General features: G+C 40.9%; 1 protein-coding gene across 3 annotated transcripts in view; it reads right to left on the bottom strand.

Moving 5' to 3' along the window:
* The window catches only part of LOC115172840 (unconventional myosin-VI), a 106,976-nt gene that overhangs the window by 52,842 nt on the left and 35,918 nt on the right, over window positions 1-18,216 (bottom strand). For all 3 annotated transcript variants that reach the window (XM_029730640.1, XM_029730638.1, XM_029730639.1), the window contains 8 exons: window positions 17,267-17,340; window positions 16,811-16,940; window positions 16,539-16,644; window positions 12,046-12,101; window positions 11,859-11,956; window positions 11,467-11,631; window positions 9,884-9,964; window positions 4,934-5,114 (listed from right to left, as the gene is read on the bottom strand). In XM_029730640.1, the coding sequence (XP_029586500.1) occupies window positions 4,934-5,114; window positions 9,884-9,964; window positions 11,467-11,631; window positions 11,859-11,956; window positions 12,046-12,101; window positions 16,539-16,644; window positions 16,811-16,940; window positions 17,267-17,340 (891 nt within the window). The remainder of the gene's footprint in view (window positions 1-4,933; window positions 5,115-9,883; window positions 9,965-11,466; window positions 11,632-11,858; window positions 11,957-12,045; window positions 12,102-16,538; window positions 16,645-16,810; window positions 16,941-17,266; window positions 17,341-18,216) is intronic.

The raw sequence follows: 18,216 nt of genomic DNA, 5'->3' as shown, positions 1-18,216 counted from the left end.
CTAGAGGAAGGAGACTAGAGGAGAGGAGACTAGAGGAGAGGAGACTAGAGGAGAGGAGACTATAGCTAGCTAACGCACTTTCGTATATCGTGCTGTAACGTACAATTGACCTTATTTTAGAGCCCCCAAAATACTTCCAGGTCAACTGTAATATGAATACCATTGTAAAGCACAATTTCTCCCCTTTCCAGCAAAATCAAATGAGGAGATCTTCATGCTGCCCCTCTCTGCATGATTGAAGAAGGCAATGAGCTCTGTCAGGTTTTTAAAAATGGCGGGTTGGGAAGCGAAACCTACGAACTTATCACCTCTAAAATTTCTAATTTATAACACTACAAAGAGTTTATATAATGTGTCATTACATATCTATTTGAAGGTTTGTGTCGAATTTGAAAATCGGGTTTTTGGGCGGCGCTAAAGTCATCTTCAGAAGTAAACTGCGGCTGTCGCGGCTTTTAAGAGTCATGATGGCTTGCAGTGATGACACAAAATGAATGCATTCAGTTGTACAATTGACTAGGTAACCCGCCTTACTGTGTTCCTGTCTTGTTTTGTTTTTAATCTGCGAGAGAAGCACTACACCTGGTGGAGAGAAGCTGTACGACACAGAATGAGTTGCATTATGCGTGCTGTACGTTACGTCATGACACGTCACAATTTAATGTACAGCATCGGAGGGGGGCGTTTTTTCAACAATTCTCCAATACTATCGAGCCTTTACCATGTCAATCAACGCTTGAATAGAAACGTAGTTCACACCCCAGATTTTGATGCCAACACAGTCGCTACAGTCCCATTCGTTTTCATTGCAGCCTCATTTGAACGCCGCAGTTGCGCAAATTTGTACGGAATAGGGTAAGTCAACAGTAGAGGAAAGGAGAGTAGACGAGAGGAGAGTAGTGTAGACGAGATGAGATGAAAGGCGAGTAGGAGACAAGAGGAGAGTAGTGTAGACGAGATGAGGAGAGTTGACGAGAAGGGACGAGAGGAGTGTAGACGAAAGGAGAGGAGATTAGAGTAGAAGAGAGTAGAAGAGACTAGATTAGACGAGACCAGTGGGTGGCGCAAGGTGGCGTGGGAGAACTCTGCGCCTGTATGTGTATCTGCGTAGGTGTGGGGACATTGTAATAGACGAGACGAGAGGATACGAGATGAGAGGAGACTAGAGGAAGGAGACGAGACTAGAGGAAGGAGATGAGACTAGAGGAAGGAGACGAGACTAGAGGAAGGAGACGAGACTAGAGGAAGGAGACGAGGCTAGAGGAAGGAGACGAGACTAGAGGAAGGAGACGAGACGAGCGGAAGGAGACGAGACTAGAGGAAGGAGACGAGACTAGAAGAGACGAGATGAGACTAGAGGAAGGAGACGAGACAAGAGAGCTACAATAATGGGGCTTTCACACCAAACTGGTTTGGAGCGGTTTACCAAATTCCCCCCTTATTTTGGTTTGTTTGGACTGGTGTGAACACACTATCCACACTCGGGAGCGCAGTAAACAACGCACCAAACTCGTACCGGGGTTCGCTGCAGGTGAGAATGCGTTTCGTAAAAAACACAAGGAAAAAAAACAGAGTCACGCAGTATTATTGGCTGTTTGACTGCGAGCATTTGATGAAATGCACGCAGCATCATATCTTGATATGGCTGAAACATTGAGTATAGCAGCACATTTATGAGCGGAGATATAGGCTGCTGAATATAGCCTATTCACGTCGCATGTTGTTGGAAGACCAAAGCTAAAGTAGTATGATGTTCAGGACACACAAGTGATTCTTCTTGCCAGTCATCGATGGATTTAACTTTTCATAAATGCATTTTTGGCCAATAAACAAATTACTAGTGTCATGACATTGCCCTACAGCGAGCACAGTTAAACCACCCCCCCCCCCCCCCCCTCTGCACCAAGCCTTTTCTATGCACCATCCCCCTACCTACCTCCCCCTACCCAGGCTGCTGTGGTCAGAAGGCGGTCAGAAATTCCAAAGGGAATGTCCTGCCTCACAGGCCACAGTTTTGAGACAGAATGGTTTCATAGAGAGACAAAGGAATTCTTCCACCTCACCGGACGGGGGAACCGAACGACATTTATGTTCTGGAGAAGGTATAAAAGATCGGTGAAGAATCCAGCTACGAACTGGTCCGCTTGGTACAATTTTGTGAAACTCAGAGACAATATGGCCATATTACCATACTAAGGTTTATATACTAGCCTCAGCGATGAGACCTATATCTAATGGTTGTATAAAATTTATGAATAAGGATAAAGCTATTTGGAATATATTGAGATGCTTTGTACTTATGTTAATGTGAGAGAATTGTATGTCTGTTCAAAGCTTAACTAAGTCATCGGCACGCCCCCAGGGACACAGACAGGACAAGGCATCATGTGACAGCCTTTTCTACGTTCAGTATATAAGCCCACCCAGGGTTTCTTTCTGCAGACCAGCTTACCTCGAGAAGAGAGAGAGCCAAGGTTTGACCATGCATTCCTCTACTGAACTTTAATCATACCACGTGGTTAAACTTTTAGACTAATGATACCGACAGAATAATAACAAGTCTTTGATATTAATTACTAGTCTGCAGCTAGAAATTCGGTGTCATTGAACGCGAAGACCGACGAAACATCCATTCTATAACGACATTAATGAATGTCGCTTTGAAAGATCCATTCTAACCGAGAGAGAGAGAGAGAGGACGAAACTCTCCAACAAAGATCACGACGACACACTGAGCGTAAATATATATATTGATTGCAATTGTTTCCGAATGAGTGAGCGTTCATGTGCAAAGGATTAGCATATCAATTGTTAATATTTATCAACTCTGTTGTGCCTTCTCAGCTGACCCTTATCACCCTTTGTTTAACTTCTTGAGGCTACCTGGGACGTTAGCGTGCCACCTGTGGCGCACCCTATCAACAGCAGGTGCATTTCAAGAGCGGCAAATTTGAAACCAAATAAATGTACAAATTCAAATTTCTCAAACATACAACTAACTTACAGCCTTTGAAAGATAAACATCTTCTTAATCTAACCACGTTTACCGATTTCAAAAAGGTTTTACGGGGAAAGCATAAAGTTAGGTTATGTTAGGAGAGTACATTGACAATAGCTGTGTGCAATGCATTGTCGATTCAAAGACATGCCTCACCAAAACCATACAATCAGCTAAAATTATGCACTAACCTTTTACAATCTCCATCAGATGACACTCCTAGGACATTTTGTTAGACAATGCATGCATTTTTAGTTCTATCAAGTTCATATTTATATCTAAAAACAGTGTTTTACTATGGCGTTGATGTTCAGGAAATCGTTTCCCTCCAATACCGGCAGTCAAGTCATGACGACAAAATAATTAATTAATATTAGAAAACATTGCTAAAATATTATATTGTCATTCAAAGAATTATAGATTTACATCTCTTGAACGCAATGGACTTGTCAGATTTTAAATTAACCTTACTGGGAGATCACACTTTGCAATAATCTGAGCACTGCGCCAGACAAATACGCATCGCGATACAGACTAACCGCCATGTTGGAGGAATCTAAAATCGAAAATACTATATAAATAATCCATTACCTTTGATTCTCTTCATCAGATGTCACTTCCAAAGAGTCCCAGGTCCATAACGAATGTATTTTTGTTCAAAAAAGCTCATCATTTATGTCGAAAAACCTCCGTGTTGTAGCGCATGATCTAAGCCAGCCGGACTTCACTTCACTTCAAGAACGGAAAAAATATATTTCCGTTCGTTCAAACATGTCAAACGTTGTATCGCATAAATCATTAGGGCCTTTTTTAACCAGAACATGAATAAAATTCAAGGCGGACCATTGGGTTTTCTTTTAAAACGTTTCGGAATGAGAGTACCCACCATCAAATCGCGCGCCAGGGTGAATGATGGACCATCACGTTCCATGGCTCTTATTCGGTCAGATCTCACTGTAGAACACTCAAAACACTTTGTAAAGGCTGGGGACATCTTGTGGAAGCAATAGGAAGTGCCAGAATATAATTCACCCCCTTTGTTTTTCAATGGCATAGGCTCAAAGTCAATTCAACACATCAGGTATCCACTTCCTGTCAGAATCTGTCTCAGGGTTTTGCCTGCCAAATGAGTTCTGTTATACTCACAGACACCATTCAAACAGTTTTTGAAACTTTAGGGTGTTTTCTATCCATATATAATAAGTATATGCATATTGTAGTTACTGGGTAGGTGTAGGAGGCATTTAAAAATGGGCACATCTTTTTTCAAAAAATTCTCAATACTGCCCCCTATACCCTAACAGGTTAACAAGCCGCCATGCCGGTTTAGCCCATTAGGGCACCTTCCTCTACCATTGCTTTGTAACGATACCTACTGTTTTGTATGCTTTCTGTGAATGACTTAGTTTAGTAAATAAATTATTTTAAGACAATTGATGTATGGATGACTTAGTGAAGACTGGGTTCGTGCAGATAACAACAATTTAGGACGTTTGGCATGAGACTGGACGTGAGGTAATAACATCATTAAAACAAGAAGATAATAGATCAGATCTTATAATATATAGTGTTATAATATCTGACAGTTATATTAGTAAAATTATAACTGTGTAATCTGAATATTTTCCTTGGTGTCCCGAACTCCTAGTTAATTACAGTTACACGATTAATCAATTAATCGCGTAATAATAATTACAGAGAGTTATTTGATAAACATGTCTTCAAGTTAGTGATGCCCAAAGACACGACACTAGCATGGACACGTGTTTTTGTTTAGGTATTTTAGTTTGTTTGACATTTGGCAATGTGAAACCAACTGAACCAAATGAGAAAAAAAAATGTAATGTAACAAATAACCAAACTGAATCGAACTATACCTCTGAGCTATGTGTGAAAACTCCTTAAGAGAGAGGTTGTGTAGGTAACTTGACTTACCCGATGTGCTCCCAGTCTCCTCAAAGTCGACGTTGCCCAGGTGCAGCACCCCGGCCACCACCCTGAACAGGTCCAGCTTCTCCGTGTCGTCCAGGCCAATCTTCTTCATGGCCCCGCACATCCTGTTGAAGTCTCCCTGGTCGTCCAGCAGAAGGTCCTTCAGGGCGCCCAGCTTCACATGCTGGAAGAAGGTGAGACTGGAGAGTCAGGATACTGCGCCTGGGCCCATATTCACAAAGAGTCTCAGAGTAGGCGTGCTGGGGACCTGATCCTAGATCAGCACTCTTTGTGAATACAGGCCCTGTACTGGTTAAGGTCAGGAGTCTTTCCAGCATCATGTGGCCTGACTATGGGAAAACTCCTGGTCCCTTGTAGGCTGACATTTGTCGTGTGAGAGCCATCACACACACAGCAAACTATCCTACTATATGAACAAGACTGCAGTGATACAGTAGGCTTCACTGACTGGGACGAAGTGGATTTATGCCCACTCTTCACGAACACGCACATTGTGTAATCTGTCATTACATTAAAATAGCTCATTCTATTTCTCTTATGCATTTTGCCTTTTCTTTCTAGAAGCATTATACTGCACATGACTATATTATTATTTAGCTCCTTTGTTAGCAGTAAGCTACAGTTTACAGTCCTTTGTTAGCATTAAGCTATAGTTTACAGTTCTTTGTTAGCAGTAAGCTACAGTTTACAGTTCTTTGTCAGCAGTTTACAGTCCTTTGTCAGCAGTAAGCTACAGTTTACAGTCCTTTGTCAGCAATAAGCTACAGTTTATAGTTCTTTGTTAGCAGTAAGCTACATTTACAGTTCTTTGTTAGCAGTATATAGTTCTTTGTTAGCAGTATACAGTCCTTTGTTAGCAGTAAGCTACAGTTTATACAACGGGTGGGTCTAATCTTGAATGCTGATTGGTTAAAACTGCATTCCAGCCGGTGTCTATTCCACAAGTTACCACCGGCTAAATCTATGACGTTAAAAACGCCTATTTACTCTGTTCCCTCTGACCGTGAAATAAACACAGCCAGGCACTGTATAAACGTGATCTCCACTATAAAAAGCATCTAGACATTATCTCACATTTCTTTTAGACTAACATTTAGTTTTCAACACCAGAGATTTCTATAAAACTTGCTGTCTGTCTATCCGACATTTGCAACATTGTTTCAATATTCAAATTCAATCTCCAGCTGTCTCATAGTAATGAACGTGTCGGGAGTCTGGACGAGACAGACAGGCACGCAGGCAGCGTTTCTCAGCCGGTCGAAATCATTAATCATCTGGCAATTTTTATGGATCTATACAAAGAAATGTCAATTTAAAAAAGGTGAAACGACGTGCAGCTAGTTTGCAGTCTTTCCAGTTTGAAGTGATTGTGTTAGCTGTGTTGTTGGCTAGGTCCTCTGAGCAACAGTGTCCTGACGAGTAAAGCACATTATCTATGCCAGGTGAAATCCAGCCTCATTAGCTCATTGTTATGGATGTATCCAAATAAACATCACTAGAAAACAGCTTAAACAAATGCTAATGCAGCTACTTTCATTCTGGCTGCACTTTTTGACTTGGCTGTAAGTTAGCTGTAGTTGGCAAGCTAGCAAGCAAGGGATAAGAACGAATCAGGCCTAACAACACTTGTGCCAATATATCCTCCAAACACCGGTTTCTCGAGCATTATCACTTAAATGTACCCTGAATGTACAAAACATTAGGAACACCATGCTAATATTGAGTTACACCCCCTTTTGCTCTCAGAACAGCCTTAATTCACCAGGGATGGACTACAAGGTGACGAAATCGTTCCACAGGGATGCTAGCCCATGTCAACTCCAATGCTTCCCACAGTTGTTTCAAGTTAGCTGGATGTCCTTTGGGTGGTGGAACATTCTTGATAAAAGAAAATGTTGAGCGTGAAAAACCAAGCAGCGTTGCAGTTGACACACTTAAACTGGTGCGCCTGTCACCTACTACCATAACCCGTTCAAAGGCACTTAAATGTTTTGTCTTGCCCATTCACCCTCTGAATGGCACACATACACAATCCATGTCTAGATTGTCTGAAGGCTTAAAAATCCTTCTTTAACCTGTCTCCTCCCCTTCATCTACACTGATTTGAAGTGGATTTAACAGGTGACATCAATAAGGGACCATAGCCTTCACTTTGATTCACCTGTTCAGTCTGTCATGGAAAGAGCAGGTGTTCCTAATGTTTTGTCCCTCAGTGTAGTTTATGCCCAGTTCCGAAGGAAAATGTTTGTATGGAAAAAGTAGTTTCATATAATCTGTTGCACACATCAATGCGGTAATTTACCGGTCTATAGCCTACTCAAGAGTGAAACGTTTCTGTGCAGAGAATCATCGTTAACACCCACGAGCTAGAAACTATGTTTAGTTCATTCTGTTAATGTTTTCCTTTGTTCATACTTCCCACGTTGTGTCGGAGTGCCGTGTGTCCTGTCTGTGTCATTTGGGTTGTGCGTCAGGAGCACGCACATCTACGCACACTGTTATATGTTACTGGGTTGCCGCCATTCGCCGGTTCCATTAACTATTAATGCTATTTAACGTGTGCCAAATTTAAAGAGTACATGGAAATGGTCACATCTGTTGTAGGCAGAATGTATGTGATGAGGTAATTACAAGGAAGCGAGTTACATTTGTACTAGCCAGGTGTTGGTGTTCTATTGCCCTACATATTGGTATGTTCCAGGAAGTGTACCTTGGGCATATATGGGCTTGTTTTGGAGAGTAATTAAGTTCTGTTTTAGAATTCAAGTGGTTAGGCTCCTTGAGCCAGGTACACCCCCAACCTGTAAGAGCTATGGAAGCTACAGGGTAAGCCTGTTTTAAGCTTAGTGCATATTATTTTTTTAACCTTTATTTAACTAGGCAGCCTAGGAACAGTGGGTTAACTGCCTTGTTCAGGGGCAGAACGACATATTTTTACCTGGTCAACTCGGGGATTCGATCTTGCAACCTTTTGATTACTAGTCCAACGCTCTAATCACTAGGCCACCTGCCGCCCTGCCGCATGCAGTTTGTTATTTTGTTTGAGAAGTAAGTCTATTGTCTCCCTGTTTGGTAAATATTCATCGCCGCTAGCACTATTGAACACTGTGAATAAATATGGACACCTTTGCACCAGAACTTTCGGCCGCCTTCTGAATATCTGCCCTTAAGACCGCATCTCTGCGTTACCTGTTTCACACTGACATATCAAATGCTCCCTCTCACTATCCCAGTATCAGAAATCCACCACTGACAGATATAAGCAGAGGTATAGAAAAGTACAGTGGATTTGTGATTTCTGGTTTGAAGGAGGGCTGTAGGAAGCAAAAACAGAGGCACACCAAACCGAATGTCACAGTGTTACGTTGTTCAATACTACTACAGCAGGGATCTTTCTGCTATTGAAATCCCAAATAGTCACCAAAAATATAGATTTGGGATGGAAAAACCCTTTCAGTGTAAACTTAAGACTAAAACCAGATAAAGTATGTAGAAAAGATAATGGAACTATATATATATATATTTTTTTTGTTGTAATAATATAATCTTTCAGAACTAGCAATCACCAAAATAAAAGCGAGACAGCCGGGGAGAATTGAACATGTAAAAAATACATTTATATATAGTATTGATTTTGTTATAATGTTTGAGCAAAGAACACAGCATCAGCCATGGCAAAATGCTTAGAATTGCAGGAAATTATCTTTAAAATTGAAACATTTTCTCTCAGCTTCATGGCAAAATGTCTAGAATGGCAGGACATTTGCTATAAAACAAACAATTTCTCTCAGCGCCATGGAGAAATGTGTAGAATCGCAGGAAATTGGCTTAAATATTTAAACATTTCCACTGACCAAGTCATAAGTATGTATCAGTAACAATATCTACTTAGACTGAGAATACACCACACTGTGACATTCTGAGCCAGATAGAAACTAGACAACCAAGAAAAAAAATGGCAAAGGCCCATCCATGCACATTGATAAAGAAACATGCTCTGCATAATGTCCTGTTTGCACTACAATCCCATGCATGTGAAGCTGAGTCTCTCCTCAGGGTTTACATCGTGACTAATACACGGAGCGTCTCCTACGGAAAGCGTCATCACCTTATTATCCTGCATTACATTGACCCGGGGCAGGGCAAAGAGACGCACAACAACCTTGATTAGTAACATGCCAAGTGTCACGAGATCATTGCTCTCTCAACACACTGAATAGAAGCTGTGAAAAGGTGGTTAATTGTCAAAATGGTAAAAACATAGACCAAATCAAACAGGCCTACATAGGAATATAACAATTCACACAAGAGATTGGCCAGACTTTCACCTGTGCCAATGTTACTATTTCTTTTCCTTTTTTGTGCACAATAAATGTTTAATAAGCAAACAATGATACATGTTCCTACTTTACACAGTGAAATTAATGTATTGGTAATACACCCGAGGGACAAAAATGGTGCGTTATTCTTATGAGAGTTAACAACACAATTAATCACATTTCCTGCATGGGCAAAATTAGAATTATTTTAACATCTTACATTTAATCAAACACAGACCTCAACTAATTCTGAAACAACAAATTGTAATTTGATTTGGATTGTTTTTTGCCCAATTTCCATATGTGCAATAATTTATACTCAAGAGCTTTCTCCCATATCAATGCTTAGTGAGCATACAGTACAATAACATTTGCACCGCAAGTTGTTTATTTCTGAAGACAAACCTTGATACAGTTTTGCAAGAAAACTGTCCCAAAAAGTCAATATATTTATATGACTAAATAAATGACTACTCAGTCCTTAAAGTTCATATTCACATTCAATTCAAAGCCATTTGTGGCCAAGAGGATTTGGAATAAATCAAGCACTAGCAGCTGTGAAGGCCCTGACTGGTCAGAGAGGTAAAACAGAATAGGCTGAAAGGTACAGTACCTCAGGACTCTTGCGATTCTGCATGATCTGTTTGTCTGTGTCCTTGCTGGCAAAGTATCTTGTGCATCCTTGATTCAAATACTACGAAGACAAAGGAGAACACACACAAACAATTAGCATTCAATAAATAATCTAAGTGTAGACAAACCGTATAAGCTAAACTATGTTGGATATGTTTCTAAAATTGAGAGATTTAGATGTCGGCAGAACATTATGACTTGAATGAGACTGACGACGACTTGGAACAAGAGACTAAAAGTGGCTTATGTGCAAAGTGAATGAGGTAGCATTAGGGATAATAGTGCTTTTTCATAGCAGGTCTGGTCGTGTATACCTATCCTCAGCCAGTATGTCTGCTCTCTCAACTCCAGTATTGATGCTAATAAATCATTTGTTTAATTTAGTAATTAATACATCTTGTAGAGTAACAAATTCAAGAACAGTGGCATTGCTTTTGTCATGTTCAATGAACTATCTATTATGTAAAAGTGGCTTCACGGTTGGCTTGGTTTTAATTGCATTGGAATTAATTGCCTCTGTTGATGTGACTGTCTCCGTGGAGACTTGATATAATCGTACTGTGAAAAATACCCAAAACAACAACTATAGTTGTTGAAGCATTGTTATAGTGTTGTTTAGAGTGCAGGTGAAATTAAACAAGGAATTTAGGTAATCCCCTAACACCTTTAGTGTGTTAGTTCTAGAACACCAATCACAGTTCTATTACATCCCAAATCCCATATTCACAAACATGCACTTAGTTACACTGGGGGCGCAGCTGGAACAGAGAAATACCTAACAAATACTAAGTAGGTGCACTCTCTCCACTTTCAGACACAAGTAACAGACTTTAGTTCATTACATATAGCACACATGACATCTAGTGGTCATGTAGAGAATAGCGTAACACCACTGACCAGACATAGGCCTGTATTTGGGTCAGTTGAGAACGTGGTGGAAAGCCTCTGTTGTCTAGGACTACTTTTACACTATTTGGCAGCAAGATTATGTCAAGAGGAAAAATGAAGACACAGTGATGCTGAAACGTTGGTGGTTTACCCAATAAATTACTGGGAATATAGAGTGTGCAACTAGTTATTTTTATAGCATACAGTTTATTCACCATTAGTCAGCACCTCTACACTAAATAATTGTCTCTGGGTGTGTGCCAACTCATGCTTTTTAATGGAAAATGTCCAACTAAAAAAAGAAAAGACACTGGAAAATGTCCACCAATGACACGACTGACGATTCAATGGAGTTTTTCCATTGACACAATTTGCTTCACGGTGGAAGAATTTGGCAGCGGGATCAGTGTTGCTTCATTAGGCAGGGAGAGGAACAGACGACCATTAGGCAGGGAGAGGAACAGATGACCTCCCTCTCTCAAAGAACCCAGTGAGGCATGGGGAACAGGGCTATTTGCAGCTTTCTTTCAAAAGGACTCATCCATCCATTCTCTCAACTTGGTATGCAAAGACTTGATGCTCTCTGGTTACACTCTTCAGTGATACACCGGTCGTGCTCTGTGTGTGTGTGTGTGTGTGTGTGTGTGTGTGTGTGTGTGTGTGAGAGAGACTGACCCTGAAGCTGTCAGGGGAGTCAAGGTGCAGCTTCTGTCTGATGTCTTCAGAGGCTCCGGCACACAGCCTGTAGAAGATGTGGTAGTTCCTCTCCTCTTTACTCTGCATGCAGATCCTTGACTTTTCCAGCAGGTAGTGGGACACGAAGCCACCTACCACATTATTCTGTTACACACACACACACACACACACACACACACACACACACACACACACACACACACACACACACACACACACACACACACACACACACATAAAATGTGGGCCGATGAAGCAACAATGAAATTGGCCAACACACTGCAATGCATTATGTACATTGAATTTGACCAAAATAGTGAAATTCCTTATCATGACAAAAAAATGTTTTCCCACAGAAAATGATGGCTAACCTTTTCATTGAAGTGGATTTCCACAAATTTTCCAAAACGACTGCTGTTGTTATTCCGGACTGTCTTGGCGTTTCCAAAGGCCTCAAGCAGGGGGTTTGCTGAAATTCACAAGCACAAAATAAGTATTTGGGATCTCTTCAACTTTAGAACAGTAAGTATGATTAGGAAGTTATATGTTAAATCCTACCTTCAACAATTCTCTCATCAATATCTTGCCCGGTGCCGTATGACGTTGTTAAATATCTATGGGATGAATGTCAGATGAAGACTAACAACAACGCTACAGTATATGAAGTTAATGTTTGGACATGAGGTGTACTACAGAAACCATGGCTTACTCATTGACAACCAATGTCATTAAACACAACATGCTAAGTTTGGTTAAAGGTAGAATCAACTAGATGACATGGCAAAGAACTGTAACGCTTCACTCACACAGTTACACAATGTATTATGTGTATGTGCTCTTCATGCTGTTTCAAAGTGGTAGCTACAGGACTAGGGCTGTTACGGTGACCATATTACCCCCACACCGGATGTCACGATTCATGACCACAGTCAAATTCCACCTGACCGTTGAGTCCCGGTAATCTACTCCGATGTGCGCTGTAGGCTACATGAATGGCTCTGATACATTGGTATTACCCAACTCGCTAACAACCTCCATTGTCTCTAATCACTCTGACATCAATGCAAATATAATGGAAAATCACATCAAACAATTATCATCAAAACTGTATTAATCTTTTGAAATTCACTGTTAGGCTACATTGTTTGACCTCACTGTGATCGATCAACTTGAAGAAAGAAGTGCAACATGTTGGGTTCGGAGAATATCAAATATACTTCTTCATGTCACTGATGGAGTGCTGAGGTTTAGAGGGTCTACATCAGAAGTTAACGGTTATAGAAGGAAGGTATATAGTGTGTGCAACTAAGCTTGGAATGTGTTGAGTGCAGGGAAGCGATTACATGTGGCAGGAATTGATAAGGGGAGAGAGCCATAGATTAGTGATGGAGGGGGGTTGAGGTCAGGTCACCTTATGGGAAAAAGAAAAGTTTATGGCCCGTATCACTAGTGTCCTGCCTAGAAGTAAAGAACAATGTTTGTACAGATGGGTAGGAGGAGACTCAGTCTATGAGGAATGGTTAAATATCAGTGCTTGTGTGAAAATGTTTTTGTCTGAATGTAGCTGTACTGACCCTCTGGGAAGAATTAAAATTGGTTAAGCTTCATAATGTCCGTTGAGTGTTTTACTCTGAGAATTAGAACAGTGGAAAAAATGGTTGTTGTGGATCTTATTTCAATTCCAAGCAACAAAATGGACAGCTTTTTCTAAGGTGATTATTAATTCAAAACATTTAAGTTGCCGCATGTAAAACACCCAGACCCATATTAGAGCTTATGCCTTCGCCTATAACCCAAGCCCGAATTAAAATAATGATTGTGCCTTTATACAATACATAGCCTAATAGACTACCGAATATTACGCAATGTAGAAAAACATTTTTAGTACATTTGGTCTAGCCTATACAGGGCATTCGAAAAGTATTCAGACCCCTTGACTTTTACCACATTTTGTTACATTACAGCCTTATTCCAAAAATGTATAGTCTCCCCCCATCAATCTACACACAATAGATCTACACACAAATGACAAAGCAAAAAGAGGTTTTTAGAAATGTTTACAAATGTATTAAAAATTTAAAAAGTATTTAGACCCTTTTCTCAGTACTTTGTTGAAACACCTTTGAAGCGATTACAACGTGTAGTCTTCTTGGCACACCTGTATTTGGGTTTTATCTCCCATTCTTCTCTGCAGATCCTCTCAAGCTCTGTCAGGTTGGATGGAGAGCGTCACTGCATGGCTATTTTCAGGTCTCTCCAGAGATGTTTGATCAGGTTCAAGTCTGGGCACTGGCTGGGCAACTCAAGGACATTCAGAGACTTGTCCCGAAGCCACTCCTGTCTTGTATTGGCTGTGTGCTTAGGGTCATTGTTGGAAGGTGAACCTTCTCTCCAGTCGGAGGTCCTGAGAGCTCTGGAGCAGGTTTTCATCAAGGACATCTCTGTACTTTGCTCTGTTCATCTTTCCCTAGATCCTGACTAGCCTCCCAGTCCCTGCCTCTGAAAAACATCCACACAGCATGATGCTGCCACAACCATGCTTCACCGTAGTGATGGTGCCAGGTGTCCTCCAGACGTGACGCTTGGCATTAAGGCCAAATAGTTCAATCTTGGTTTCATCAGACCACAGAATCTTGTTTCTCATGGTCTGAGAGTCCTTTAGGTGCCTTTTGGCAAACTCCAAGCGGACTGTCATGTGCCTTTTACTGAGGAGTGGCTTCCGTCTGGCCACTCTACTATAAAGGGCTGATTGGTGGACTGCTGCAGAGATGGTCCATAGAGGAACTCTGGAGCTCTGACAGTGACCATCATGTTCTTGGTCACCTCCCTGTCCAAGGCCCTTCTCCCCCGAATGCTCAGTTTGGCCGGGTGGCCAGCTCTAGGATGATGGAGGCCCTGGGTTCTTGGGGATCTTCAATGCTGCAGAAATGCTTTGGTACCCTTCCCCAGATCTGTGCCTCAACACAATCCTGTCTCGGAGCTCCACGGACAATTCCTTCGACCTCATGGCTTTGTTTTTGCTCTGACATGTACTGTCAACTATGGGACCTTATATAGACAGGTGTGTGCCTTTCCAAATCATCTCCAATCAATTGAATTTACCACAGGTGGACTCCAATCAAGTTGTCGAAACATCTCAAGGATGATCAATGGAAACAGGATGCACTTGAGTTTAATTTTGAGTCTCATAGCAAAGGGTCTTCTGTTTTTTATTTGTAATAAATTTGCAAACATTTAAAAAAAAAAACGTTTTTTCTTTGTCATTATGTGGTATTGTGTGTAGATTAATGAGGGAAAAAAATATTTAATACATTTTAGAATAAGGCTGTAACTTAACAAAATGTGGAAAAAGGCAAGGGGTCTGAATACTTTCCGAATGTTTTGTAGCACAAAACAAACTCAAGTAATCGCCTTTGAGTATGGCCTGTAATATTATGCATACTGGAAGGACTGGTTACTGTATGCTAAGCTCCAAACGTTCTATCCATTAGTCTGGGAGAACGTAGGCCTATGTGATGCTGTTGGTACATTGATTGTGCAGGGCGGCTAGTTAGCCTACAATTACAGTGAATTTGTATTTGATAGTCTAGTAATAAGGAATTTCCATAATTAATAGGCTGACATTAAATTTAGCTACAGAATGTCTCACCACCATGCGTTTCCATCTCCTCATTCCTTTCTCCAGCGTGCTGCGAGGGACTGTCAACAGTTTAATGAAATTTGTTTTGTTGTGAAAACATGTTACTATCGATGTTCCCAAATAGATTTCACTTGGTTTCCCAAATTAAGCACTGGGTAGCTTCAGGAACAGGGTTGGAGAGCCCATGGCGTGCAGAGTTTGGACAGAATATCACCTGTCGCACAGTGAGAGGCTGGCTGCTCCTCAAACAGTGGTTGAGGAGTAGAGTGAAATAAGGGTTCTTATAAACTCAGACATTTCTATATGCAATCACTTGTGAAAGTTGAATTTTGATGGTTTCCACTAAAAAGAGGATGGTCCCAGCTTTCTACTGCTACTATATGTATTTCTTAGCTGCTAATATTAAGCACATTGCTCCACTGTAAAAGCGGAGTAGCATACCCGGCATGATTGAAAAAGGAACTGGGAAGGCGCAGCCTCCATTCACTATTCAGATGCATATGGAGGACATGTATTTTTTCCCCTGCCACAGTTCCTGCCCATTTGACAATGGGACATTCTAAATCAAATTTCATGTCCTTACTAATATAAGATTAAATTAAGAATAGTTTGATGGGTGAGAATATGATCACTTGAGAGAACAGCGTATTAAGCCTGAGGCCAGGAACAAAGCACAAGCTTTTTTGCAACTTTTACAAATCATAAATATAGTTGCATCATGCAGCCCAAGGTTTGTATAATTCACAACTAATGTTGCCAAATAACTCAATCTAGCATATAAGACCTATTTCAAATAGCCACTTCACTCGCTCGGGAATAGGAAAAATATCCATTCTATTTCATTCAGCTAAGATCAATTATATTCTTCTTACTACAAAATCATAATATAAAATAAATGTCACAGGATTTATAAGCATATATTGTCTGCTAAATGAACTAGATAATAGATTTAAGCATATATTGTCAGCTAATGAACAAGTTAATGGGTTTATAAGCATATCCTGTCTGCTAAATTAACTAGATATTGGATTTATTGTGAAAGTGTGTGTTAAATTGATTTATTAGTCTATTTTTAAATGTAGATGTTCCAAAGGCGCACATCTGCTGCTTGTATGAGTGGAGGCCTGGAGATGCTTAACGTGTTTATGTTAATTAGCGGTCAATTACCGTGAGCCCGGCAGTCATTTGCATGACAGTTACAGGCTGACAAAGTTTCATGACCGTCACAGCCCTATACAGGACCAAAACATTAAGCTCAAGTTTAGCCTTGAGCTTAAGCGCTCTAAGTTGTTGTGGAAATTGCCCCAGTGTTTACTTTGTGCATGCAATGTCATCTTGTTGAGTCTACCTTTAAGATTAGTATGGTTGTCTGTAATAACTAACACGATCATAGTGGTCCTTTAGCTCAAACCTGAGGACAAACTTGGTGTTTTCTGTCTTCCCGGCCCCAGATTCTCCAGACACTATGATAGACTGGCTCATCTTCAGGACTCTCATGTCTCGGTAGGCCTTGTCCGCTGAAAAACCACATCATCAATCATGTAACGGATATGATGCTTTGACAACACCTAGCCTTAATTGAAATGTAACTCAAATATAGCCATTGCTTTAAACAGACTATATTTATGTGCAGAAACCAGGCAGTATAGCAGCCATTGTTGTATAAGAGATATGTGCTCTCACCGATTGCGTAGACGTGAGGTGGTAGAGTGCCCAGGGACCGGCCACGATAAGACTTGATGGTCTCTGGAACGTACAGTTTGGGGATGTCATAGTAAGGGTTCACCGCAATCAAGATGTTGGCCACGTATGTCTGTGTTGTTACACAAAAAAATCATCACATTAGATAGAGCAGTGGTTCTTCACCTTTTTCAGTTACTGTACCACCAAGTACATGTTGCTCTGCCCGAAGTACCCACTCGTGAATTTTACCAATCTATGGTCTCATGAGTCTTCTCAAGTACCACTTGTGGATAGGCCAAGTATCCCAGGGGTCCTAGCTCCTCTAGTTGAGAACCACCGACATTTTCACAACTTGATGAGAAACTAGGCCTATGACCACTAGATGTCTCTCACAGGAAGAGAATGGTCTATCTTCAAGGCCTAGGATTAATGTACCATTGATTTGGAATGTCTTACATAGATCTTGTCTTTACTATACCGCACTCGGACGTTGTTTAAGAGTGTGCCTTCATTCAGGTACATAAGAGAACCTGGAAGAAAGAAAAACAAAAGTCGCTCGTGAGGAAGCATCCTTTAAAAACGTCTGCACATTAAGTTACATACACAAACATTAAGTCCATATCAACTTGAGGATAAAGGAAAGTTGTTTACATTTTAGTAATTTAGCTGACACTCTTATCCAGAGCGACTTACAGGAGCAATTACGGTTAAGTGCCTTGATCAAGGGCAAATTGGCCGATTTTTCACCTAGTCGGCCCAGTGATTTGAACCAGCAACCTTTGAGTTACTGGCCCAATGGCCTTAACCGCTACGCTAACAGGCTGACTACAAAATAAATGTAGAAATCTATATTATTCAATTATTGCGCCAACGAGCGTCTGCGTTGCCAAGGGCTAAAATAGAAGTCATTTCTATTTGTGGCGCAGATCGCGCTGCAAGTCCTGCCTCTCCCATCTCCTCATTGGTTTATAGAAGCAGGTACCCACGTGCCATCTCCTCATTGGTTATACCCATGTGGGTGACTGAAAGACAAACGGGGTCAGTGGCAATAATGCACCTAATTTATGAAAGTTGCCAATCGCAAGAGAAGAAAAAGCCTAGAAAGAGGAGAGACTAGAAACGATTCGGTTGACCGTTTTGTGTGGATTAATTGGTCGGAATAGAGGACCTTGTGCATTTCAGGTAAAATAACAACTCAAAGTTTATATCCCAGGACAAATTAACTAGCAACAGCAAGCTAGCTAAATAGGGCACATTAGCTAGCAAGTGCAAGCTAAATTGCCATAAATGTTTAATGCTTTTCGACCTGTCCCCAAATTAATGTAATTGGTTCAGAGTTTGTTTTGATATTTTAACCTGCGTGTCGTGATCGCGTTTGGTTTGGGGGGGACAAAATAAATGTATGC

The sequence above is a fragment of the Salmo trutta genome, chromosome 33 (genome assembly GCF_901001165.1).
Source record: "Salmo trutta chromosome 33, fSalTru1.1, whole genome shotgun sequence".
NCBI lineage: Eukaryota > Metazoa > Chordata > Actinopteri > Salmoniformes > Salmonidae > Salmo > Salmo trutta.
Note: the sequence above shows the minus strand (reverse complement) of the source record. Positions and strands in the feature narration are given on the sequence as shown.